We start from the raw sequence: 27,838 nt of genomic DNA on the forward strand, positions 1-27,838 counted from the left end.
TAGGAGGAAAGGGTCAGAAGCACTTCGACAAGCAACCTCTGCTCGTTTCTCCGCAAGTTTGCCTCCACCTACGGTTTTTATTTCTTAACTTGCCTACTTGTCCGATTATCTGTGGATGAATTTGGTTGACAATTGGGAGTACTGTCATTAGTAAAGAGCGTGTTTTTAGCAGATTGTAGAAGTAAAGGGGCGGCGGAGAACCGGAGCTAGCTAACGTTAGCTAGCGACCTGGCTAGCTGCACACGAGCTGAGCATTGCTCGGTGGTGGTGGGGGGGCGGCTTGCCAACATAGTCGTTTGATGGATCCGAGAATCGCCTGGTTTCAACCAGAACAACGTGGACCCGCTAACGACCTGTGGATGCAGATCTGGGAGACTACACAGGGGCTCGGTTACTTACATGTAAATACTGGAGCTCACAGCACGTCGAGCCTGAAAGCGATCGTCAACGGGGCGTCGGGAGCCATCCTCACAAGTAAAAACGGGGCACTTGACTCAAACACCGGTTGTGGAGAGATCAAGACTCAGGGGATGTCTGTCTCAACAGGGGACGCAGAAATAACAGAGCAGCGGGACTTTATACCACTGGACTCAAATAGCAACCACAACAACCGAGCATCTGGCAGGGGCGGTGTCGGTGTGGGAGGGGGGCAGGGGCAGCAGCAGGGCAGCGGGGTCGCTGTGCTGTGGAGGGGACTCACGGACGGACACCCCAACAAAAGAAAAAGAGACAATAAAGCTAGCACTTTCGGATTCAATTCCAGCCTCTTGAACAGTGGCGGGGGCTCCAACACAGGAGGATATGAAGGTTACACGGGCACGCCTTGGAAAGTCAGGAACTACTCTGAAGGAGTTGTCGGGTAAGACAAGAGTTATTAAAGTTCATTAAATTGGTTGTAATTTTTTTTTTAAGACCTGCTAACTTGTGGAGGTGACTGCACACGTGAAAGTCCCTATAAATAAGAGGGCACAACATGGGAAACCTCGCCTGCGTGTGTGAACTAGCAATAATCTCAATGTAGTTAACATACTGTAATAGCTGTGGTGTTGTTTTTATTTGCCTTATTTAAACACGAGGGAGTGGGGATGACAAGAGGGAAGACTGCTGAAGTCCACACATTCACCTATCAATTCCGCTCTTTGATAATTATTTGCACGAAAGAGCAAGCTCAAATCAAGGATACATTGCAGGACATGACATTTTTTTGTTAGGTTTTGAGTTCAAGGTATTTTTTAATAAGCCACCTGCTAAAGTTATAACTCAGGGCTTGCCTGAGTCAAGTGCAGCTTGTAACTTATTAACATTTCAAAGAACATAAGTGGATTTTGAGAAACTGGGCATGATCATGGCTTGCTTTTTGTTTAAAAAATGTAAAACATTTTGCAAAGAAACATCAGAAGCCCAAGTTACAGTCGGTTTTGTGGTCTGTCTTATCAGCTAATGCATTATGCTTTATAAATACAACATAAAAATGCAGCTTTACTCCAAACACACTAACTTTGTGGTATTTTGTATTTATAAAGCAAATGTTAATAATAATACTTCCTATTATTCCAGAGGAAGTCTGTCTGTATGTATGTGGGGGTTCACGTTTCTCTGAGTTGACATTAGGAAGGAAAAAGGTCATGACACTGTGTACTGAAGGTGAACAAATACAGCCAAGTCCATAACAGACAGGCTGACTGACTTTGAGCTGTAGGTCAGTTTTATGCCTGTTGCACCGGACTCTGTAAACCCAAAGAATATGTGCAGTCTGTGACTTTGCATAGGTCCTTGTTTATGTGTAGATTGTGTGTTTGTATTTATGTCAATCGTGTTGGCGATGTAGTTCAAGTTGTAAATGACAAATCAGCACTGATGCCAGTTTTCCTCAGCGCTGACGGTCTTGTAACATTAAGTCTTCTTTTCCTTTATCATAAATATTTTCTTTAGACCCTATTGACAGCAACAGAGAACCATATAAAAAGGTTGCTTATCACTCACTCTTAGTTTTATTTTAAATGTGTAATTTATGGCGATTTTTTTAAAATAAAAAGTTGCATCAGAAGAAGTTGAGTGGCATAAGCTTTTTTTTTTTTTAACTTTTTTTTTTTTATTGTGAGTATTTACGTGGGCACAAGACACCATCTTTAACTTGAATTAATCTTCAACTACTTCCTTTATCCTTAGTCATAATCTCTAAATACACTTGGTGATTAAACGGTTCTCATGTTGCATCCACCTTTCAAACCTTTTTGCTTCTGAAAAAGATTGTTAAAATATATCGCCAACCGTACAATATTTTCTACTTAAATACGTGTTTTAAACCTCAGCTGTTATGAATATTTGTTTCACCTATGTTTTTGTGTCCTTTGCAGCCCTTTTGAATACCCAAACTATATTAAGTGACTGAATTGTTAAAAGAAAATCCTTTGAGTGTGTTTGAGATTTAAGTCCTTTGACAATGAGATCAATTAGCTGTGCCACAATGAAGCTCATCCAATAGGCAGTTTTCCATCTGAACTTTGGGTCACGCTAAATAGACTTGGTATAATAAGTGCTGAAGGACATTTATTAACGTCCAGTTAGGTTCTTTTTCAAGTGTAGTTCTTTAATTTATGATAATTTGGGAGAAATTATTTGATGGAAGGGGCACTGTTAAAGACCTTTCAGGAGCAAAGCTATTTCCTCCACCTTCCCTTTCTATTAGACGTGTTTAGACAAGAATAACACTACAGTGTGAAGTTCAGTCTTTGGCTGATCCTCATTTATAGTAATATGGGAAGACTGTTGTTTGCATAAGGACATTCCTTAGTGATAAGCTCTGCTAATACCAGAACCTGAAGCTCAGAGCTGTGATCACATTCAGCCACCACTGAGAACCCTCTTTGGCATGCTCTAATGCTCTTTGGCATTACAGCGTTAAATAAATCGGATAAAGTCAACATAATTGTAATCAATTACCACTACTTCAACTTAAAAATCACACTTCAAATATCTTAATCTCATCTCTGTGACTACTGCAGGGTGTTAAAAGATAAACTCATGGGATTTAGGAGTGATACTTTTAAGAATATTCTGGCGTGAATGTAGATGCTACACATTTGTAAAATAAAGCATTGTGACAAAATGTCACAAAGCATGAGCACAGCAGAGCTATGCAGCCTTGTGACAGGCCCATGGTTGTTTACGCTAACTGCTTCTCTTGGTGAAGTGAAGAACTTGCTTGCATTTATTTATTTCTTGTCTCAGTGTTTGCAATTTATTTTTGTTGCTCCCACTCTGTCCTGTATTTGGACATAAAATTCCATTCGCCAGATTACATGGCTTAGGGAGCAGGCGTACATAAACACGGGAATCAGTATAGCCTTTAATATTTCCAAATTGCAAATAGAGTGATGATGGAGGGGAGAGAAAATGCGTTTTTCCACGATACAGTTTGTACTCTATATTTGGCCATGTGGGTTGGCGAGAGAGGCAGAAGCTTATTTGCGTTTGACGCTCCTCCAGTCTTTTTGCGACGGAGAAGGATGAAGCAAGCAGCCCAGCTCATGGTGGCAGAGGATCTGTGTTTACATGCTCCACACAGCCTCGCTTCCACTAAACAAAGCCAATCCTCTTGAGAGACAAATCCTAACCCCTTCTCTCTGTCTGCCCAATCAAAGTAGCTGCTTGAAGTGAGTGTTTCCGTCTAACTTTCTAGAACAGATTCTGTTTAGATTCTTAATATGGACACAGCGAGTCTGTGCAGCCTGGGAGAGCTGTGGCCCTTTTCTTCCTCGCTGAACTGTGTTGTCTGGTCCACTGCTGTTGTGAGTTTTCATTGTGTAGACAAAATGCCACTTATTTCAAAATGGAGATATTGCCAGCAAATGTATGTATTGTGATAGGTGTATTTAACTTGTTAGATATGTCCTTTTTTGTATGGTTGCCTTTCTTCTTTGTCACAAAAAGTGACACGAATGTGAGAACCGTCCATCCCAGCTCTCTGTAATGAATATTTCCAACTCAGTGCCACAAATCTAGTTAATCAATAACCTATCAAACCATTATAAAACAAGTACTTCATGTGTAATGATGACTTGCAGGAGTCATATTTATGTACATGCTCTTGATACCAAACTGATTTAATCTCGTCTCTGCTGTCTTAGCTCTGACATTTACCTGAAGCTAGACTTGAGGAAATGCTGGTAGATGAATTTGCACTAATGCCAAACTATTTTCACAGTTTTGATAAACGGAGAGCTTGTTTTCAACAAGCATCTAAACTGGAGCAAGTCTACATTTCAGCAGATGCACCAACTTTCTTCTGATGAAATAAAAGTATGAGCACAAAAGCTGTTTGTGTGGTTTAGTCATGTTGCTGAACATTATTTCTCCCACGGCTGATTGAATTTACTTGAAACATCAGGGTGGCTGGGATTCACTGGGGAAAAACAACCAATGGTTTGCTGGTTTGAAGGTTTTCTTATGAAAATGGTATATGTTCTATTTAGTAGCATGGCTTTACTCACATTAGGTTAACTATTATATATGTGAGAGTAGTGTCATTGAAAACCCCTTCCACTGAACCAGTCAGCTGGCATATTTTGTCCTTGTATACATTATTTATTTATTTTTTTAAATTATTCACAAGATATGTTTTCTTCTTTTTCCCAAATTACATAAAAATACACTGACATGGTTAATTTTAGTAGAACTTGATGAGCCGGGAAAACTTTCAAGTTAATGAAATGTGTAGTTAATTGCTTACTGATTAGTTACCCTGGTGCATGGTTTATTGCTGTGTTATTGCTGATGTCTTGTAGTGATTAATGACACCCTGGGCTAGCGCACTTGTGCGCACACACACACAACACCACAGTGACTGAAACCCCATTCTTAGAACTGTGGGTCATCCAGCCTCTCCTGGATATGACATTGCATGTCATGTTTTCCTGTCTTTCTCCACTCCCTGGCTGGGTCTCAGTCAATGTTGGCAATCTGGCAGAGGGAGAAGACTGCATGTTGGTCTTTTAAACTGTAGGTGAAACGGGCCCCTGTGAATGACATAGGCAGGCAAGTGTCCATAACTCCGCTTTCCCATGTGTGGTTTAAAAAAAAAAAAAAAAAAGCAGCACATTCTTGTTTTTCTCTCTCCCTCTTCCTGTCCACTGGAGATGCTTCCTGTGCAGCATAATGATGCAGTTGGCTTGCATGACAGTATGTTACTTTTCCAGAGGCTGTCATCGAACTGAAACCTTCTGAGCTTTTTTACCAGATATAATGACAGATGTGAATATTCCTGTCTGCTTGCTCTTGCAGTTAAACTGTTTGGGCAAGTGGGAAGTCTCTCGCTGTTGTGTGATTGGTAAAACGAACACAAATACAACTTTTGTTTGTCTGGCTTTCTTTTGCATATGTTCATGGCTTGGGGACCCGTCTAACCTGTTGCAATGTGCTGTGGGATTTACAATCTCAAGCAGATAACAATAATAGACTGCAAGATGAAAGCAATGTGACATTAATGATCTATAGAGGTTGGTGTTAATGTTTCCTTGCTTGCTGCAGTCAGGAGCATGGCTTATCAAAAGTTGTCAAAGAAAACAAAGTTACCACCTTATTTCAGAGCTGATCAATTAAGGGTGCATTCAATTCAGAATAGTCCACCAGACTCAGTCCGATGGTGGGCTCAGCTCAGTTGTAGGAGGGTGTATCCATTCAGATTGCGATCGCTGCACTACAATAATATATACCCATTCCCACCAGAGGTAGCACTGCACTAGTATCTAGCAAAAGAGAGGACAAGACCGACGTGAAAAAGAAAACCCCATTGTGAGTTAAACATAAAGCACGAAACTATCACTGTTTTTTTTTTTTTTTTTTTTTTTTTAATTTTGTCTTATGCAACTATACTGCAGCAATACACTACAGTATAAACTACAAATGAGACAGAGGATCCTTAACGCCATCGCTGTTTATTTACCCACAATGCAGTGTTATGTCAAATGCAGGAAGTGACTTTTTTTGTAGTCCGCTGCCTGTATTTGATTCGCTTGAAACGGGCATAGACCTGTGTTTGTAGATGAACCGAGTCTACTTATTTGATCTGAATCTGTATTCGTTGGCGCATTCACAGTTCCCCAAACAAAGCGGATTTTATGAGCAAATGGACTCTGATTCGAATCAAAAAGGCTGGTGTGAATGTGCCCTAAGATTTCAAGCTGACATTATAAACAAAAAAACCCAGATCCTGCCCGTCCAAGACCATAACATCATAACAGAAAACAGCCTATCAGTTTAATGACCCCCTTTTAAGTTGCCCAATTAATCCAGTGGTCATGCAGACAGCATAGTCTGATACACTTTATCAGGTAATGTTTGTTATCTGATTACGATAAATTGGACAAATTTACCTAGATTTCTCCCCAGTACTCTGATGTCTTTGTGCATGTAAACCTGTATGTTATTTTGAAGTTGCTGTATAAACAATATAGTTGCATTTGGTTTGTTTTGCTGGGTTATTTGCTCCTGCAGTAGCAGCCAACACGAAGAGTGACATGTTTAGCAGAGACCGGAAGTTATGTCACCACGTACATGTGCATGTACTCTCAAAGAAATCTGATAATTTACTGGAAAATTTAGACAAAGGATTTTCATAAATTGTATTTCAGAAGTACACATAGATGCATCAGAAACGATTATTACAATTACGAGTTATTGGATTTTGATGGTCATGTAAACGTGTTCCGTCAGTGGGTTCATCTTTCTTTATTAGATCCTCTTCAGTGTTTACCAACCTGCTATCTGACGAGCAGAATAATCAACTTAGTCGATACAGATTAGTTCCTTTATAACTGAATACACGTCCTCCTGATGGCACAATTTGGATTAACCCTTTCATGCATGAATTGATTAAAAAAACAAAAAACAATGCAACAATTTTTTAAATACAGTTATTTACCTCAACAGACAAATGCAATGATACTTTTTGTTAGTGATATTTAGACTTTATCACAATTTACAATTTATTTTATTGTATTCTATAAAATATTTATCAATATATAATCTAATTATATATATTATAAAAAATATATGAAATAATATATAATCATAATTCTGAGAATCTTCTATAAAATATAGCTGTATCATTTTCTTTTCCTATTTATCGCAAAGGCAAACTTGAGTAATTACATTATGTTAATTTATAACGTATATTCATTTATTCTCCAGTGAGTGGAAACGTATTGGATGACTCACTAACATCCACTGAAGTGATTTATTTACAAAAATGCCATCCTCATTCATGAATATGCAAGAAAACAGCTTGTAAATAGGTGTCCACTATTGTGCTGTGATGCATGAAAAGGTTCAAGTAGTGGACTCAAACTCCCCACAAATATGAATCTCAGTCTACTTCAAGTAACCTAATGTAGGAAGCAAATTACAAAGCAAAGTGCCTTGTGGGTTCAGCGCATGACTGTGGAAAAAATACAAACAGGCTTGTACATGGGTGGAGGGGTGATAGGTGGCCCAGGCCAGGAGAGATGACTCGCAATGAGACGTTGAGAAACTCTGGAAAGTTTCTAATAGAAATATGTTCAACCTTAAGACTGGTAGGAAGTGATAGAGCTCCATGTTTTGTTGTTGCGTGGCAGAAACAGAAGTTGTCCTGCATTAACCAATAGATGAACAAGATTTCTTTTTGGTTTGTGTCTTGTCTTCTCCTTCTTCTCCTCCCCACATCTGCTAATGCTGCTGCCATGTTACAGTAGGTAAAGTACTGATGGTACTCAGAGACTGCGTCAGTGTTCGTCTTCCATTTGTAACACTGTAATCTATCCTTGTTTTGACGACAGGACCCAGCTGCATCACTCAGGCATGACCATTTCTGTCGCTTGCAATCTGCACTACAAGCTTGTGTAATAGGAGCGCTTTGGTCTTAGTAGCCAACACTTTGCACCCTGATCAGTGCATTGATGAAACATTAATGACTGTCATCAGTGAAGCACTGACACTTCTGATTCTGTTTGTGGTTGGCTCCGTTTAAAAGCAGAGTGGGATGCAATGTGTTTGCCTCCTGGCAACCGTGTCAACTTAAAGCTGCTCCTGTTAAATGTGGAGTTTCTATACACACAGCATGTGTCACATGACATTGCTGTGTCTAGAAGCAGCCTTTTGTTGCAGAGGTTGGCAAGGCCCAAAAAATTTTGGGCCCTTGTAAAAATAGGGCCATGATGTTGGAACTCACTAGGTAAATAAAGCCATAACAATGGTCGTCGCCCTTTCATCGTGACTAGTGTGATCTAAAGCGTAATGCTGCAATGCAGTTCACCGCAGCTGTCAGCAATCCCGTTTCAGGGAGATGTTTCTTGGTACATGAATGTCACTAATTAAAGTGGTTGAGAATTAAGTTCACAAGCTTGCTGCCTGACAGACTTGCCGTAGTGCGAAGTGATCTGAGCAACCTGTTAGTAGTATTTGGCTTGATGCGACAGCCTTTTTTTCTGGTTTTTTTTTACCCAACATAACAGATGGCTCTCCTTCACATGAAGGCATTTCACCACCACACCCATTCCAGTCCCTGCCTATTATTCTGTTTCACCTTTTGTGTGTGTGTGTGACCCTCAATCTTTTTAACATTTGTGCTTTTTTTAACATGTGAGCAAGCTTTTCTTCATTCCTTCTTTATTCGTACTCCTTAACAGCATCATTCGTGCTCCTTAACTGCATCATACTCTATTAGCTTTGCCTTGTCCTCTCCGCAACCCAAAAACCAAATTTTGCCTCTCGGACAGGGCGTTGCGTTCCTTACATGTGCAGGCTTGTGAGAATCTTAAGGTGCCTCTGACTTATTAATAATAAAATGGTGTTACTATGAAATGTCTTATGCTTAAATGTATGAGGCTGCACACCAGTGCTATGCATCTACATGTCACACTGACTCAAGTTACCCTGTTTATGTTGAACTGCACACTCATGTAATAGATTTGTCAGCTGACAGATGTTAATCTTTTGACAATGAATCGGATTTTTTTTTAAGGAGACACTGATTTACTACCATGTCTAACTATAAACTGAACATGGTTGGATTTCAGCGGTTGTTGGGCAAAACAAGACTTTGGATGAGCCCCGCTTTAAGCATCAGGAATGTCTTTTTTGTGATTTTACAGAAAAGGCGTGAAAGCACAGCTCTGTCCTCAGTGTGACACTTGTTATGTAGATTTGGAATTGGAAAATGGAAACTCCCCTCTGCTGTTTTATCAGTAATTTTTAATTCACATGGAGCATATTATGTTCAGCACAATAACAAATGTAAGCTGAAGGACAAACATCACAGTCAGCTGTCAGTCAGCATTGCTTAAATGGGTTTGTCAGTAGGACAGCATTAGCACAAAACACAGTGGAATTTTGTCCTCTGGCACTGTCAGTTTCTGAAAACCTGCTCCATAAGGTTACATAACATCACTATGATAAAGTGAAATTATGTGATAAGCAGTGCCAAGGGTCCAGGTGCTCAGAGCAGGCTACAAAACTGAGATGTAATTTGATATAGAAAGGTGGGGCATGAGTTTCCTCCCACCACATGAGGACAAGAGCGCTGTAGTAGTCTGTTGCTGTGAAATGAAACCTACTAATTCTGGGACTCACTCCCTCCCTCTCATGGACAACCACTAAACAACAACGCTTTCTGTGGTCCACACAAAACACAACACAATATAAATTCTTTGTGAAAGCATGCTCAGGCCCAGAAAAAAACAGATCACCAAGCTGGTTTCATCATAGTAACTCTCTACCGAGTTGTCGCGACGACATGAGACATCACTACGTGTGCTTTGGTTAAGTTAAGGAGTTGACATTTCTTACAAACTTGTTAAAAATGTGACACCTTGGCAGTAATGACAAGCACATGAGGTGGCCATTTGTTTGGATCATCCAACCTAACAAGTGTGGCTCCTCCAAAGTTTGTCATCATCCTCTCTTTTATAGGGATGTTCAGATACCATTTTTCTCTGTCCGATTCCAATTCTGGGGTTTTATGTATCTGTTGATACAGCATACTGATCCCATACTTGTTATATGAAGAGGTCGTTTAATTTGTAATTTAATCATATTTATAATAGACTTCAATATTATTTTAATTTCCTTGACCTTTTTACGCAAAGCAAAATTAATATTTGTAAGATTTGACAAACAACAATTGCGATTTTTAAGGGTTTTGTAAAATCTCGTCCGGCTGATGAGATTTTACAAGAACTGAAACTTATGCAAGGTAGCCACGTAAGCGTTATTTTTGGCTTTTCCACTTCCTGTGGAGAATTTGCTATGGTTTTTCAAAGCTTTTATCCCTCATTTTCTTATCTAAAACTCTGAAATTCACTGATTTGTTCCATACAGCAGCATCTTTACTGAAAATGAACTGGTCACACTGTGTCTGGGGACAAGTAAATGTGAAAAAAGTGTTTCCATTACACTTTGGCGATATATTTCTCTATCAAAATGTCTAAAAAAAACAACGTAGTGTAATAACTTTTTAGGGATATTTGAGACTTTTTTGAAAAGTAGTTGTTTCTATGCCCAGTAAGTAAATGCAAGACGATGATGCCTGTGCCTGGTGGTGTGGTCAGGTACCCGTGCAGGTCGTCTAGCACGCAGACCACGCTGATGTAAACGGTTTCGAATGGTCTGACGTGACACTTGGGTGCCTCTCACCTCTCTTAAATGTGCCTGGAGTTGAGTGGCGTTCATCATCCGGTTTCTCAGGGCAGTGTTCACAATGTAGCGGTCATCAGCACGGGATGTGGCCAAAGGACGTGCACTTCTAGGCCTTTCTGTGACTCTTCCAGTCTCTCGATATCTCTGTTGCAACCTGCTGATGACACTCTGTGACACTCCAAGCTCAGTGGCCACTTCTGTCTGAGAACGTCCTGTTTGAAGCATCGCAATGGCAAGGGACTGTTGTTCCATTGTTAGGTGTCGTCTTGGTCTCATGATGTCAAAATGTGAACAGCATGATGAGGACAACTGTTTAAACACCAGCTCTAATTGAACCAGGACATTTATTGGTCAATTCAAGGATCACACACCTGTCGTGATTTTTGCCGTTAAGCTCCTTGTTAAAGAACAGCAACTTGTGCAAAATTTATTGAAACATTTAACAGTTGGACATGTGCATTTAAAAGCTTAGAGAAGATCACATTAAGTTCACCTGTACGGGTTTGGATGCATTTTAGGCTTGTTGTGAAATATCACCCAAAAGCCGAATATCCCTAACTTTTTGTGAAGTGTGTGTGTGTGTGTGTGTGTGTATACACACACACACACACACACACATATATATGTATGTATGTTATGTGTGTGTGTGTGTGTGTGTATATATATATATGTATATATGTATGTATGTATATATGTGTGTGTGTGTGTGTATGTAGAGTTCCCAGGTAGGTTGTTTACAAGTGGTGCAATAAAAATACACGTTTTTCCAGACACAATGAATAATCGTGATTAATAATTGTGATTACAGTATTGATAAAATTAATCGTGATTATTGTTTCGGTCATAATTGTGTAACCCTGACATACACATTTCCTACAAAAGATTAATTATATTTGCATTTAATTCATATTTAACACATGAAAAAATTGACTGATTTATTGAGTGAATACACTCATTGAAGAATTTCTATTGAATAAATCATGAAATTGGACTTGAAGTAAATGTTTTCCATCATGGTCAGGAGCTGGTCATCCAGAACAATGATTTCTAAAACTTTGCCTGTTATTATGGTGGCTTTCTGTCTTTCTTTTGCAATGTTTGTTTTAAAAAAAAAAAAAGTTGGTAAAAAATCTCCTGGTACTCCTCTCCTTTTATGTGACGGTAATCCAAATTCAAAGCAGCAGGTAAATCAGGCAGCATCCACGTCGCCTCTGGAAACTTCAGCACTGCATGTGAGGCATGTCGCCTTTATAACCTTGTCTTTTTGCAGATTCACCGTCATCATTAGCCAAATGATCACACTTTGATTAAGCTTGAGGACTTAAATAATTTTATTGATTCTAGCCCTTTAATCCACCATCTTGATTTTGCTCCTGATTGCTTTTCCTCAAAATCACTTGAAATGGGAAAAGCTATCACTGTTGAAGAAGGAAAAGTATGGAAAGGAAGGCCCATACTTAGGCAGAAATGTTGCCCAGAGTGCTGAGTGATCAGCCCTGACCTGTTGTTATCCACCTGCTGCGCTTTGTGTGTGCACTACAAATCCCCAAATCTTCTTGGTCAATTACAGCATGCTAAACTAAGTTAAACCACAACAGACTTTGAGCTGAATTGCAGGAATGACAGAGAATAAAGCAGCAAGGAACTGTGTTCGCTTAAGCATGTAATCAGAGCTAATGTAATTCAGTGCAGACTGTAGCTGTTAACTTTCCTTTTCTCCAAAATGAAACCTCTCTCTTTTTCTCTCTTGCTTGCTCGCTCGCTCCTCCCTCCTTCCCTAAGTGTGTCTGTGTGTGAGAGAAAATGCGAGAGTGTGAGATGGAGGCTTGAGTCAATATTCAACACAAAAAAGAGATGGTCATAATGTATAGTAGTTATGCAGAAGGCAACAAGATGAGCTTTATTACTTTTTTCTGAACTATTTTGAATGAGTATATAATTTTTAAATTTTAATGGTGCGGAAAGTGAATAATTTAATCACACTTATTTTGTTTTGTGATATTTGAATAACTTGCTTTTATTTCAGTCCTTCTATTGGAAACATGCTTTACCTCTGAGGCAGGGAACGCCACAAAGGAAGCCAACATGATAAATCAGGTCATTTATTTCACTTTACTTCTGTACTTGTGGTCTGAAGATGTCCGCACAATAATGAGTTTCAAGTTAATCGATGAGTGATGAATGAAGAATGACAGATATATCCTGTAAGGATAGATCTAATATGTAACACATCATGTCTTTTGATGAGAAAAGCTGATAGGAGTTAATATAGTTGTGAGCACTTTCATACCAGATCTCATCTTCATAGCTTTTCTAAACATATGAATATAATAACAATCTGTACCTTTCAGTTATACATGGTATTAAGCCATGACATGTCATTGGGTATGGATTAATCCTATCATGCATTAATTATTGAAAAACAGTGCAGTTTTTATTTAAATACAGTATTTTACACCTTTTTTTAAAAAAATAATTTATTATGGTTTGATTTATTTTAATATATTCTATAAAATATGTATAAATTAATATAGAATCATAATTATATTTAGTAAATCTTCTCTAAAATATAGCTGTCATTTTCTTTTTATCGCAAAGGCAAACTTGTGTAATTACATTATGTTCAATTATATCATATTTATTTATTCGCCATTGAGTGGAGACATACTGGATGACTCAAACATCCACAGAAGTGGTTTATTTACAAACATACCGTCCTCATTTGTGAATATGCAAAAAAAAGCTTGTAAATCCACTATTGTGCTCTTATGAATGAAAGGATGATTATATCCAAAAACAAAGCTAGATTTCCATATTGAGAACACAATTTCTGTGTCTCACATGATACTATATGAGCCTCACTTTTTTACTTATCTGGAGTATTTTACTGAAACAGTAAAATACTCAGTCAGTCCCACTAATTTACTGTAATACTTTGGTATTAAGGACCTCTTGGGTGGTTTTTCTATCTTTTCTGGCTTAAATGGATGGAGTGCTAACATATCACCTTAAACATCACCCAAATCTTAGAAATATAAACTTTTTTTTCTTTAATTTTGCAAGCATTTCAATGCAGTAGAAACCTGATTTATGCAGGAGCTTTGAACTCTCATCTGTGATGCTGTTTGTATTTATTTGTTTATTCATTCTGACCACCATCACATCATGGTTCACATTGTGTTGTGGTTAAATTTTCCTTGCAGTGGGCCTTAGCTGAACACACCCACTTGACCCTCCCCAGGCTGAGCAAGCCGCTATTAGGACCAGGTCATACTGATGTGAGTGGCTGAACTGGAATGCCACCAGTCACATGCTACTCCAACCAGTTTGTCTCTGCATGCCACACTAGACTGACAGGCAATTTTGACAGCAAGAAGGCAGCTATGGAAGCTTACAAGTCGTGTTGATGTAGTCATTTAGTGGTTAACACAAATGACCCATTTAATGTCTTTACAGCTGCTTTAAAAGAAGCAAGAAAATGACCCACTAAATTAGTGATATGGAAGAGTTTTAAGAAAATCTTTAGAGAAGATTAAATGATGTGCAAACTAAGTCATCATTTGGTAAACGCAAAAAGGGAAACATGACTATTTTGTTTTATCATCTTTAGGTACCACTCCAGCTGCCTGTGTGACTATGCAGAAAGCATGACTAGTGTGTGGGCTGCGGTGATTGAACTTCCCAGTTCATGCCGTGCAAGCGGATATGCAACATCTCCTCATTTGTGGCAGCCACACCAAACAAAAAGCTTTCAAAATGAAACAAAGAGATTACAGCAGCAGTTTAATATTTTCTCAGTAGAAAACATGATGCCCCTTGTGGTCATATTTAGTTGAGATGCACAAATACTTGGCTAACCAGTAGTTGGTTAAATTCGATATTCTGACATTTAACAATGGAGGACAAAAGTGATTTATGCAGCGTGGGTCTGAAGGTATTCAAAATCTACTTTTTTAAAGTGATAGTGATTTTAGTGATTAAAAAAATAATAATAATAAAACCCAACAAAAAATAGTTTATTCATAGTACTAAACATATTTAGGGTGGTTTTGACTCATCTTTTGTTTCTTCCACATTATTCCTCTCTCCTACAACGTCCATTACATTACACGCATATGGCCAATTTAAACTGCACATTAACAATCTAAATGGACAAAACAGAGACAATAGAAACGATGTTAGTTTACATCCCACTCTGAAAGCCAAGCTGGGATCAGCGGTGGCACATGCACTATTCATTTTGACTGTGTATGTGGACTGGTGCAGGTGTGACTGTGAGACTGACCGCCTGGGAGTGCTTTATGACGGGGACGGAGTCCCGCTGCAGTCACTGCTAAACAATCTGTGCTTTCAAGTCAGGCGCCAAAATACCATAAACGTCTCCAAAAACTCCAGTAAAAGTGGCTAGATTTGTCGCTAGTCTCTTTTATAAAAAAAAAACCCAAGTCGCTAGATTTAGCCAGAAAGTTGCCAAGTTTTTCCTACCAGCCGGCATCTGCGTCAGGTTGTATAAGGATCCGCCGTTTTCATTTGTTGAGGGAGAAAGAGGGAGCGCTTGTTTTGATGCAGGCGATGTCCCAGTTCGAAACGCAGTACATCGGTTTTTTAAAAAAAAAATCGCCGTAATTTGAAAATGAGATCGTATGCAAGTATGAATAGAGATCGCAATTCTTTAACGATTAATTGTGCAGCCCTACATCCCATTACAATCGACTGGTAATGAGTGTGGACCAGAACGCCAGCTGCAACAACGGCTTGGTTTTGTGATATTTTGGTTCTCTGTGTTCACAGCTGAGACAAGGGACCTACATGCCCCAAATGAACCTCTCTCACTGAGATGATACAAAATACAGACTTTTAAAATTTCACCCATAATAATTGGATTTTTTTTAATGTTGGTATCGGGTTCTGTAGTACCGGAACACTTACAAATACCAAGGTCAAGCACACGCACACAGTATTTAAATACTGTCATGGTCGAGATCGATAAGCGTAGAAAACAATATTTTGAGAATACATTTTTACTATATCGCTCAGCCCTGCTGTTGCCCCTTTGCCAACCTACTCGACCAGCTACATCTCTTTTTCAGGACGTTTCTCCTTGGAGAAAGTTCTGCGTTGTTCTGAAATCATTTCAGGCTATCATGATGGTTAGACAGCTATTCTAATTAAAAAAAAAAAAAAAAAAGAGCTATTCTAGTGGTACCCAAGAATAAAATTTAAGCAAGCTGGAATTATATCTCTTCAAGAAGTTGTGACCCAGTAAACCAGAAAGTTTGAAGACAACTTGTCAATAAGCTCCTGGTTGAAGACACACATGATGCTTTAGTGGGGTGTAATCAAAGAAATGGTATCTGTTAGGTTTGTCGTGTCCAGCTCTGTCTTGAGTTTTGCTGTGTTGACTTATCTATCTTAGAAAAGCAGAATTCCTCTCTGTCTAATCTGAAAGAGGGAATGAGCCTGTTTCTGTCCGCATCTTGGTCCTTACGGCTGTGTTTGCACACATGCTTGAGCTTGTGTGTGTGTGTGTGTGTGTGTGTGTGTGTGTGTGTGTGTGTGTGTGTGGCTGCATGTTTGCATTCTCCTTTGTCCGCCCACAGAGACTTGTCCCTGCGTCGATGTGCATGTAGACAAAACCGGTCAGTGAAAAGGTCAATGTGTGTGGGCACAGCGACCTGCACCAAGGACGAACGTGGCACTCTTGCTTAGCTCGCTCATGCCGAGTTCACTTTTTCTTATTGACATTATGTCAGTACATAGCAGAGGTTCCTGTTTTGTGTTTACATAGCTAATTTCTAATGTCTTTTTTTTTTTTTTTCACGTTGCTACTTCTGGGGAAGAAAGAACTCTTGTGTGGACAGTATGTGTTAAGAGTCTGCATACTGCAAATGTCCTTTTGATTTTCACCTATTAGCATTAAAATCTTTCTATAAAGTGAATTCATGTGTATGTAAGAAACTATATCTCTTGTTGTTTCCAGAAAAGAGAGAAAAAAACCCGGATTTTCAACTTATGAATTTATATCAACAGGACAGATGGCATTGGCCAACTCACTATATAAATGCGTTATTTATTTCTTTTTTTATGAGACTTTATTAGCCTTAAGATGTTTTATTTTTACATAGATAAAACATTTTTTGTCTTTCCCTACAGTATGCCTCAAAAAGTGAAGAGCAAAAATGCCAACATAACAATCTGAGCATCTCTAAATGACTAGAAATAATTATTTTTAAATGACTTTTTCAATCAGGAATGTAAAACTCTCAGCATAATGTTGCGGTATAGGTGAAGCTATGTGTGTGTGTTATAGCAGTAAAAGGACACGTCCTGTCAGTGTGAATTTTTGTCTGCCATCTGTATCCCTCACAGTGGCTGCTGGCACCCAGTTCCTTGGCGGGACATATTGTGTCTCTTTTTTTTGTGCTACTTGCAGAAGCTGCTAGAACAAACCCAAAGGGAACAATAAAGATGTGTCTTGTTTTGGTTAAAGTCAGCGTGTCTTGGATTTTGGGTGAATCCCTGTATCCTGTTTCTTATATGTTTTTAAATAAATAAAAAATAAATCTTTTTTGTGTTATTCTGTTGTCTATTCGTCCACACGCCTCCTCCCTTGTTACAAACCTTTTTTTTTTTTTCTTCTTTCCAGGTTACACGAAGAGATCAAGGATTTCTATGATTACATCTCCCCTCGGCCAGAGGAGGAGAAGATGAGACTGGAGGTGGTGGAAAGAATCAAAGGAGTCATCCATGATCTTTGGCCCAGTGCTGAGGTACGCAGAATCCATATGTTTCTTGAGTTTGATTTTAGCGCATGCCATCAATAATTATCATGACAATCGCCCTCATTTGCTAGTGTCAAATGAATCTGTACAAAAGTGAAAAGGATGTGGTACATTGGCCAGGCTCACTGGCGATATCTATTGTTTACAACGCTCAATAACCACAATTAGCTTCCAAAGTCATGGAGCTTAATGTGCTATCAGGCCTATGGCACAAAAGTTCAGCCTGTTATTAAACATCATCTTGTTCTTTATCTTCCTGCGGCAAAGTACTGCTTGCGTCATGTTATCATTGCCACCTCAGGCATTATTGCACCCACTGACTTTGATCCTGCTGATAGAGCAGTGAGCTTCAAAGTGTGTCTGCTCTGAGCTGCGCAGGGCCTAAATTTAGGGGCACAATATCTTTTCCAATCCTGGCCAGCTTTGTTCTTTCTTCACTGCACCGAGAGCAGGGGCAATTTGGTCATCCAGTCAGTGTGACGCTTGTTTAACAAATCAGCTTGGATGCAAAGATTGTCTAGTATACGCTCCTCTGAGTGTTTCCACAACAAACAGTGGCTTTTAACCAGGCATTGGTGGAAACTTGACTGCGTAGACTGCATTGAACGTGTTTGTAAAGTTGAGTCTGTCATATTTTAGCAAAGGTGCTGAAGACCTCCACCAGTGAATGACAACAACAGCGATACACCAAGTTAAAGTTTGACTAGACACAGCTAACCACTGTGACACCTGCAGTTACTTCAGCCCTTTCAGAAATCCTCTGGGATCTATTCATTCACAACCACAGCTCTACAATCAGCTTATGCCAGAACATGTGACTGGGCTGGAAACTAGATTCTACTACTGAGCGATGCAGGATATGGGGAAGAGGTTTAAGGGAGTAAAACGAGGGTCAGGGCTTAAGTCTATTTGTGCACTGCTGTGTGGGAGTGGAAATGGGAAGGTTTAGGATATTTTAGTCCCCTTAGTACCCCTGCATATTAGAAGATCAGTGGCTTAAGAGCTGTTTTGTCGTAAACATCCTGCCAGTTTTGATGATCACGCTAGTGGGACATGAAACAATGACCATTATGTAACTTGAGTGGCTTTAGAGTATTCACATTGCAAGCTGCTTAGGCAAGGCAAGTTCATTTGTATCACACATTTCATGCACAAGACAATTCAAAGGGCCTCATATAAAACATGAACATGAAGAAGCAGTAAAAAGGCAGCAAGAAGTGGTAACAATCACGCCATTATATATTTAAATAGGACAATATAAAGTAGACTTGTAATCCTGAAAGTTTCTTGTGGGACTCGCCTTTGTGTTTCTTTGGACTTGTCAGTAAATCAGAACCATAGAAATCTGTACAATAATACAGGTATTTGTGCCAGTTGACAGACAGGTTTATGTGGGAAGGAAAATCAAAGAAAACTACCTCCTAATACTCTGTGACAGCCTGCATTGTAGCCTGCCAGAAAATAGTCAAAGTGTGTTTGTAGTTGCCTGATGATAAACTGTGTAATTATCATATTTCTTAAGGTTAAAGCTGAATCTTGTCTATGCTGTAATGCTGACTTGCTTTGATGTCTCCAGGTCCAAGTGTTCGGGAGCTTCAGTACTGGTCTTTATCTGCCAACAAGGTGAGCTTTGTGTTTTCTAAACTAGCCTCAAGATTCAAACATGTAAAGTCTTTTTTTTTTTTTTTCTTTTTTTTTTTTTTTTTAACCTATGCCAAGCTGTGATTGGAAGCTGGATTCTTACCAAAGCACTTAATTTTATCAGACTTTCCCACAAATAAAACCCAACATGCAGCTCCTATATGCAGGTTGGGAGTTAAAACAGATTTTGCTACACTTGCAAAGTGTCTTATTTTTTCTTTCACTTATCATTTTCATTTATTTCTGTTGTTATTTAGCCCCACTGTGTTTTACTAAGTTAACTGTGGTCAGGCTGCCTCCTGTGTCTATGTGGTTTAACTGTGACCCCCTAAAGCTATAGTCCACTCATATTCTGCCCTCTTATGGTCAACACATCAACACAAACTTTCCTTCCCAGCTTCAGATCTGAGGAAGAGAAACTTTATGATCATGCAGCAAATAATCATCCTGGAGACTTATTTTCTCTCCAGAGTAGATAAGCTTTGACCATAAAGTTGATAGATTTGTCCTTTTGATATTATTTTGTCATGGTTAGTTTCATAATATGCAGGTAAATCATGCTTTCCGTTTCTTTTTGCTCACCCCTATTATGTGTAGTAAACTCTTAAATGAATATATGCAACTGCTGATTTATTCCTCTTTTGCTGATATTCATAAGCTTTGTCAGATGCAAAGCTTTTCCACAAAGTTATCCTCCTGCACTCAGCTACCACACGGGGGATAATAAGACGCCTGCTTTACTGTATATCTTCCTAAACTGACAGATGGAGGCAAAATTTCATGTCAGGAAAATAGATCCATGTGAATTTAGTTTGAAATAAATACCACGTAGAATGCAAATGTGCTCTTGTAGAGTTTAGGCTGAATATTTTTGACATGCATCTGGAGCATTTACATCTGAATGGTGTTGAGTTAGTAGTTTCTGTGTGTTTTATTTGAATTGTTACATTTTGCTAATGTTCCTCTGCAACATATGCCAAACTTCAGAACAAGCATTTTGCTTAATGAGGAAAGGATAGAGGTGGTCTTGCTCGTTAAAAGAATGAACCTAAGTGTTGTTTCTCTTTATCCACCAGTGACATTGACCTGGTAGTTTTTGGGAAATGGGAGACACTCCCGCTCTGGACGTTGGAAGAGGCCCTCCGGAAGAGAAACGTTGCAGATGAGAATTCCATCAAGGTTTTGGATAAAGCGACGGTGAGATTGAACTCCCCAAGAACATGAAATTCTTTCTGGTGTAGTAGTATTATTACGATACAAAATATCTATTTTAACAATTAATTTGGTGAAATGTTTGGATTATATTATTTTGCATTATTTCATTGGATTTATTTGAGAAAATGTTTTTGTAATATCTTGGTAAAAACCAGATTGACAACATTTAGAAGGGATTTTTTAAAACACTTTTTTTTTTTTTTTTTTAATTTTGAGTTGTAGTGAGGTTTATCATGATGTTAATCATCAAAGTACTGAGAGCGCTCCATTTCAGACATGTTCATTGTTCAATTTCCCATAATCCACTGTTGGTAATAATAAAATACAGATATGCAAAATAATTACATGTCCATATGCAGTTCTTCTGTTACGGGGATTATTAAGAAATGATTCACATCCAAAGTCATGTCATCTGTTCATGTGTAATTGCATCTTTCAGGATTATCTGAGATACGTATGGAATTCTGGATCAAGTGTACTTCAGCACGGTGTTGGAAGTTGAGTGATTTCTTTTGTGTGAATTGTGTGTGTTTAGGTTCCCATCATTAAACTTACTGACTCCTTCACCGAAGTCAAAGTGGACATCAGCTTCAACGTGAAAAGTGGGGTTAAAGCTGCTCGGCTCATCAAGGAATTCAAAGAGGTATGGTTTTTAGTGCAAGTGCTTCACTCTGACACATTTTCTTGTGCACTTTCAGGATTTTGAAATAACATAATCTGCCTTATTCAAGTTTATTATCCATCTCTTGTAATTTGCTGCTTTTTTCTCTTGTATGTGTGAAGACCTGTAATTTAAGGATCTTATAACCAAAAATACTCGTATCTGAAAGCAGACACTTGTAGACATTTGACATTTATAAAGTTCAGCAGTGTAGATCATATGTAAAAACTTTTATATGATTGCATGTTTTAGGAATAGTAATTTATTAACCCAGTGCTAGTCTCGTTGCTAAACAATCTAAAACAGCATTGTGCAAAGTTCTCTAGTCACTGGTCATTTCTTCAGATGATACTAGGACAATGTGCTTATGAGATATGCTTTTGTCCCTATTCGAGTTGGTTTTTTTGGGTGCTGATTTGATTAAAATTGCGATACTCGCGATTCTTCGATATTGCTGATTTTTGTAACTAACTCTTGACTAAAAAAAAAACCCAAAAAGATGTATAAAACTTTTTTTGCTTGGCATTTTCTTTGATTTCAATTAGGGTAAAAAAAAAAAAACAAGACAGTAGCCAGACCATCATAATCATACTGCTGATATAATGCCCAAGAAGATGAGTAAAAAGTTCAATAAAAACAATAAAAAAATTACAATAAATTTTCATAATGGATTATTTTTATTTATTTGAGGATAAAAAAAAATTTAACAAAAAAATCTATTTTAAAATCGTGAATCAAAAAATCACGGTATTCAATTTTTTTTTTTTTAAAAATTTGATTTCCCATCCCTAGTTATTAGCCAAGTTGTCCGTCATGTGTAAACAAAAGAACTGAAAAATATGTAATTTAAATGTCTCTTTTTCTTTAATAAATAGTAGCTCAATATTTCGCAAACTAAAGCATTTCTCTCAAAATATTAAAAAAAACAAACTGTAGGCTGGAAAATGTGCCAATGTCCAAAGAAAATCAGCAAATGACTGTTGAAAGTTTGAAAGACAATTTGTTTGTGACCATTGTAACAAATTCTTTGTGGTGCTTCAGATATAAAGTATGAAAAAGTGAAGCATGAAGACTTTTGTTCAGCACTTAAACAGAGAAGGACATAAAACATTTAAACCGCCAGTAAACCAAAACTTCATTTGTCTCTAGAAAATATAATGTTCTCTTTTCATTGTACTCATTGAATCTCTTGCCATTCTTTTTCCTCCTTCCTGTAGAAATACCCTGTGCTGCCTTACCTTGTCTTGGTGCTGAAGCAGTTCCTACTGCAGAGAGACCTCAACGAGGTCTTCACAGGAGGAATCGGCTCCTACAGTCTCTTCCTCATGGCTGTTAGCTTTCTACAGGTTAGTTTTCCATTATTTAATATATCTTCTGAATATATTTTTCTCAATTAAGGTTCTTGTAAAGGTGAGGATTCTGAAAGATCCACAACAAGATCTTGATTTAATTTATACCATGAAACGATCTAATCTAATATGTAAGAGATAGGACAATGTTGAGTAAACTAATTAACATAACTGCAGGCACACAGTTGAACTGACGCTCCCAGTGGTCCGACAATTTTGCCGAACTCACACTGCTCTATTTTGCTGGTTTTTAGCTTCACTCTAGAGAGGATGTGTGCAGTCCCAACATTAACATCGGTGTGCTGCTAATCGAATTCTTCGAGCTCTACGGCCGCCATTTCAACTACCTGAAAACAGGCATCAGGATAAAAGATGGTGGTTGCTACGTTGCCAAAGACGAGGTTCAGAAGAACATGATGGATGGATACAGGCCCTCTATGCTCTACATCGAAGACCCACTGCAGCCAGGTAGGAACAGGATTACTGTGGTTGATGGAAAGCTTGAATTTTCTCACCACATACTGGAATAGCAACAACTCACATGTTGTTTCTGCCTTGTGTCTAACAGACAACGATGTGGGCAGGAGTTCATATGGTGCCATGCAGGTGAAGCAGGCATTTGACTACGCCTATGTTGTCCTCAACCACGCTGTGTCATCCATTGCCAAGTACTATCCCAACAATGAGACTGAGAGGTAAAGAGTCCAGGAAACAGACCAGTTTTATCTCATTTTCCTAGATAAGCCAAAGCAAGGCAAGTGTTGCACATGTCATGTACAAATCAAATCAAAGTGCTTTTCATAAAACATTTAAAGCATTACAGCAGGGAGGCATTAAAAATCCATAAAAGAACATGAAGAGAAAGGTCATATTAAGACATATATTATGGAATATAAAGTACTTGGAGTCTCCGCTAAATTTTAGCAGCTATATTAAAACAGTAAACAAATAAGACCTTTACCACCTGAAGAATACATCGAGAATAAGGGGACAGATGGCTCTCCATCATTTGGAAAAACTTGTTTGTGCATTTTTTTATTTTCCTCAGTAGAGTTGACTACTTATAGTGGCATTATTACACATCCCTCTAAAAAGTAACCAAGACAGCTGCGACTAATCCAAAATGCTGCTGCTTGTGTTCAGGGACGCATCACTCCGGTTCTCAGCACATTCTTTGTCACTTCCCATATCAGTGACATAATCCGGTCCACTTACTTTCACCTCCGCAGCATCAAGAGTCTACATCCTTCACTCACACCTTACACTGCTGCTGGACTGGTTCACAGTCTGGTCACCTCTCCACTTGACTACTTTAACTCCCTTCTCTACACTGTCCCACAGAAAACCCTCTGTACACTACAATTAGTACAATATACAGTAGCTCACATCATTACAGTGGCATCATCCACTTCCCACATCAAACCAGTGCTACAGAAACTCAACTTATTCCCTGTCACATATCGCATTCAGTATAAAGGAATTATTTTAACATGCATAACTTGTCCCGTTTCTACATCTCTGACCTTCTCCATGCTCTTTATCATATGTACCTTAATGTTTTTAGTTAGTGTCTATGTTTTTATACACTTTGGTGTAGTGCTTTTGATTATTTATGAAAGCACAGAGTTGTTGTGTACACTACAAATGCTGTACAAATAAACCTGCCTCGCCTGAAAACATGCAAGAATCTAGAGAATTGAAACGATACCGTGCACATTGATGAGCAGATTGTTCCACATGTGTGCAGCATATGCTGCTTTTCCATGTGTAGTCTGGACTAGTTGATCTGCCCGAGTCCTTGAATCTTGGAGCCCTGCTTGGTTTATATTCTCTGTGAATATCCCAGATATGTTCTGGGCCTGAACCGTTCTGGGATATGGCTATAAGTAGGTTTTTAAAATCTCTTCTGTGACTGACTGGAAGCCAATATAAAAATGCTACAACTGGTGTGGCGTGTTCACATTTCTTAGTCCAGGTTAAAACTCTGCCGTAAAATGCTGCTGTTGAAAACTCTTTTAAGGAAATCCTGTTAAGATCAATGTAGCACTCAAGGATATGGACATTTATTTGTATGTTGAGAATGAAATAACAAAAATTTCTGTCTCCTTTTGCAGTATACTGGGACGGATAATCCGGGTGACTCAGGAAGTGGATGAATACAGAGAATGGATCCGAAAGAACTGGGGGAGCTTATCTCAGAACGATCCAGCTCTCAATAGTATGTTCATGTTTTTCTTAAATATTGTTGCTGGAACAAACGCTTCACCAGTCTGATACAGTGTAACCAACGATTTCCACAAACACACACACACACACACACCTTACACTGGTCTCTTCTCTGCTTCTATAGGAAATGATGTCAAGTTGTTTGAATCGAAGCAGCTCGATGAGTGCAACAACAACGTTCCAGATGATGAAGATGTTGTGGTTCTGCCATCGGATCCCCGCAGCAAAACTTCTTCCAACACGTCTTCTCCATCCCCCTCCCTTCGCTCCTCTCCCTCCTGCTCTCCGGTGTCTCCGTCTTCTGGGTCTTCCACGTCCACCTCCAGTGATGCGGTCAGCACCTCCAGCTACCCTTTCAGCATTGACATAATGGACTGTTGCTTTTGTCCTTAGCACTCGATGCTTACACGGGGAAACTATTATTGTAAAAATCAATTTTGGAAACAATATTTATGTAGATTTTGTTGTTTTTTTTGTAGGACTCTGATGGCACACCATGCAAGACCGCCAAGCAGCAGCAGTCTGCTCGGGGATCCAGCTCTCACAGAGAAAACGCCTCTGTAGCCAACGCTCTCCGTGCACAGAACCACACTACCAGCACTCCATCTACAAGCAACAAAGGAGGAAAGGTGCGCTCATTTTGACTTTAAAATCACACACACAAATAAACACTTTGAGTGCAACATGGGGGGAAAAAGTAGTTGTACTTTCTTTTAGAGTGTGTTTCATAAAATCCTGTGAAGTTTCTTGACCGGCTATTAATGCGTACTTAGAGAAATCCTACAGGATCCACGATTGTGTCTTTGTTCTCTGATTTCAGGCTAGGATGTCTCGTTCCCACCATAAGAGTGGCCACCACGGGCAACAGAACTTCTCCAGCACCAAAAGTCACCCAAACAACAAACCACACCACCAGGGCAACGGCAAGAAGAGGAAAAACGTGCGAGATCCTGCACAGGAAGATCTCTGCAGATAGGGCTTACTTTACTCAACCATGCCTTTGCCTCCCCACCCTACGCCAAACCCCCGTCCTTGTCTGCAACTGACTTGCTGTCCTGTCCCACTTCCGCTGCCAGACTCCAGCTCTGGGCAGAGGTTGTTAGTAGTACGAGAACATTTGCAGACACCATTCCCACTTTTTCACGGTTACAAACAATATTTTCTAACAGAGAAATGGAAAAAATAAAAGTGTTATTGGAAATGGGTTTAATTTTTTTGGACTTGGATTGAAATCACTGAGAAAGTGCTCATTTGCTTCCCAATGGCTTCTTTTATGGAGCGCTATTCCTTCCCGCAGCCAGCCTCTAGCGCCTCCTGCTGTACAGGAATATACAGGTCGGTCGTCTGGAATAAACTCTGGAGCAACACCTGGAACAGCTGGCTCGAACACTGATTCAAACATTTTACTGACCTTAAAAACGATGAAAAAAATTTTAAAAATACAAGAAGAAAAAGGAAAAAAATGCAACAAGAAAGGATATTGCTTAAATGTACAAAAAAAATTGAAGATGTGTACAATTTTTCTTTTTCTTTCTTTTTTTTTTTTTAAAATATGGCTACTTACAAATGCAATCAGTAAGAGTGGGACATAACTTATGCATGAGATTTTTCCGTTGGTTGATTTCTTTGTCGGGTGAATCTGTTTTGTTATGTCAAGTTATACAAAACTTTTTTACAAAAACAAGCATAAGGCAAAAAAGGTATAAAAAAATGGAAGCAAGAATTTGTTTCATAAGAAATTTTTAAATACTGATTGAAGTCACGTTAACATGCACATCTTTTTCCCGCTGCTGTTTGGCTAAACGGTGGCGGGAAGTGCGGTTATCAAACCAATCAGACCCAAACTGAGAAACCAGTTTGGATCTGATTGCTAACAGAAATCATCAGCATCTACTTTTACTTCCGGTTGCTCTCTGTGAGTGTGCTACAGTGTTAACATTTAACCTAAAGTGGGTCAGAACTCACTTTAGTGCACCATAGATGACAGCAAACAAGAAGCCCAGGCCCTCATCTAGTTCAGTAGCACAGCCACACCAATGTAGAGGCTTTAAAAGTACAGGTTTGAAAATATTTGTGGAGAAAATTGTTTTATGAAAAAAAAAAAAAGATCCTACACTTGAATTGTGTCAACAATATGACTGTGGGCGATAATCTGTTTTTATTTGGTAATTTACCAACAACAGAATCATTTGTATTTGTTAAATGTATTTATTTTTGTATTAATTATATGAACATAATATCAATATGTGTATTATTAACAATAGAGCCCATATGTTGGAGATTATTTGAAATAGGATAAATTCAGTGGAGGTGGCCAGGGATAGGAACAATTATATTCAGGTACAGATATTTAAGAGGCTACATCTTTTATTATATCTATTTTTTTTTTCACACAGTTGAGTGACCAAGTTGCTTGGGAAATTTGAGTGACCATTTTAAAAGTCTTGTTAGAATTTTGTTTTAAATTGTGGCTGGTCTACTTTATCTAAAAGGGATTTTTTTCTTGATCCAATCTACAAACTGTTAGCAAAACGCTTGAACATGTCAAATCCCCCCTCTGTCACTGCAGTACAACAACTAACCTATAGATGGAGCTATTGGTCTAAATCTTAATCCAATAGAGTTTGGGCTTGTATGCTGCATTTCGACTGTTTAATTTTTTTTGTGATTGGCTGTTAATGTGCTCATATCTACATTGATTGAGCATCTGCACACAGATAACACATTAAGACGAGTGCTTGCCTGGAGGGAGGAAAAACACCAAAGCACAGTCCAACTCCCCCCCATTCCTTCACAAGAATCGCCCACAAAGAAACGAGTAGCCAGCAACAACCACCACATTACATAATCGTCGAGAAAGGCTAATGAGGCAGTGCAGCACACTTGAATCCACTTGAATTTGGTGTTAAAATATTGGGGGGAGGATGACGACTCCACCCCCCTCACCCACCAGTGGCACAGTTGTGGTTAAAATGCAGCAGGCCTTTATAAACGCAGGTCTTGTGATCTACAGAGAAAGGTGAATACTTATAGCAGTGCCATCTGAATGTTCACTTACCACCTCTGTTCACTGCAGGAAGGCTTTCCTGTTGTGAAAAGATGTACTCAACTGTACTCATCTGAAACACTGTTCCTCTGCAGCTATTACAATTCATGCAATAAAACCATTACCATCTACACTGCGTGTTGAGACAAGTTTCTGCTTTGCTGTGTGTCGACGTGTCTGTTTTCTTCTTCTTCTCTGTTTCGGTGAAGGCGTGAACAACACCTTGTGAGGTCATTCACTCTGA

General features: G+C 38.9%; 1 protein-coding gene across 1 annotated transcript; it reads left to right on the forward strand.

The window, feature by feature from the left end:
* On the forward strand, nucleotides 1-27,717 carry tent4b (terminal nucleotidyltransferase 4B). The gene is made up of 12 exons (XM_079242658.1): nucleotides 1-859; nucleotides 17,321-17,444; nucleotides 19,033-19,079; nucleotides 20,174-20,294; nucleotides 20,848-20,955; nucleotides 22,191-22,319; nucleotides 22,577-22,790; nucleotides 22,891-23,017; nucleotides 24,437-24,540; nucleotides 24,673-24,881; nucleotides 25,028-25,177; nucleotides 25,369-27,717. Exons 1-12 carry the CDS (start codon nucleotides 300-302, stop codon nucleotides 25,522-25,524), a joined length of 2,049 nt encoding a protein of 682 aa, XP_079098784.1. The 5' UTR covers nucleotides 1-299; the 3' UTR covers nucleotides 25,525-27,717.
* The last annotated feature ends 121 nt before the right edge of the window (nucleotides 27,718-27,838 follow it).

Source organism: Telmatherina bonti, assembly GCF_933228915.1.
Source record: "Telmatherina bonti genome assembly, chromosome: 1".
NCBI lineage: Eukaryota > Metazoa > Chordata > Actinopteri > Atheriniformes > Telmatherinidae > Telmatherina > Telmatherina bonti.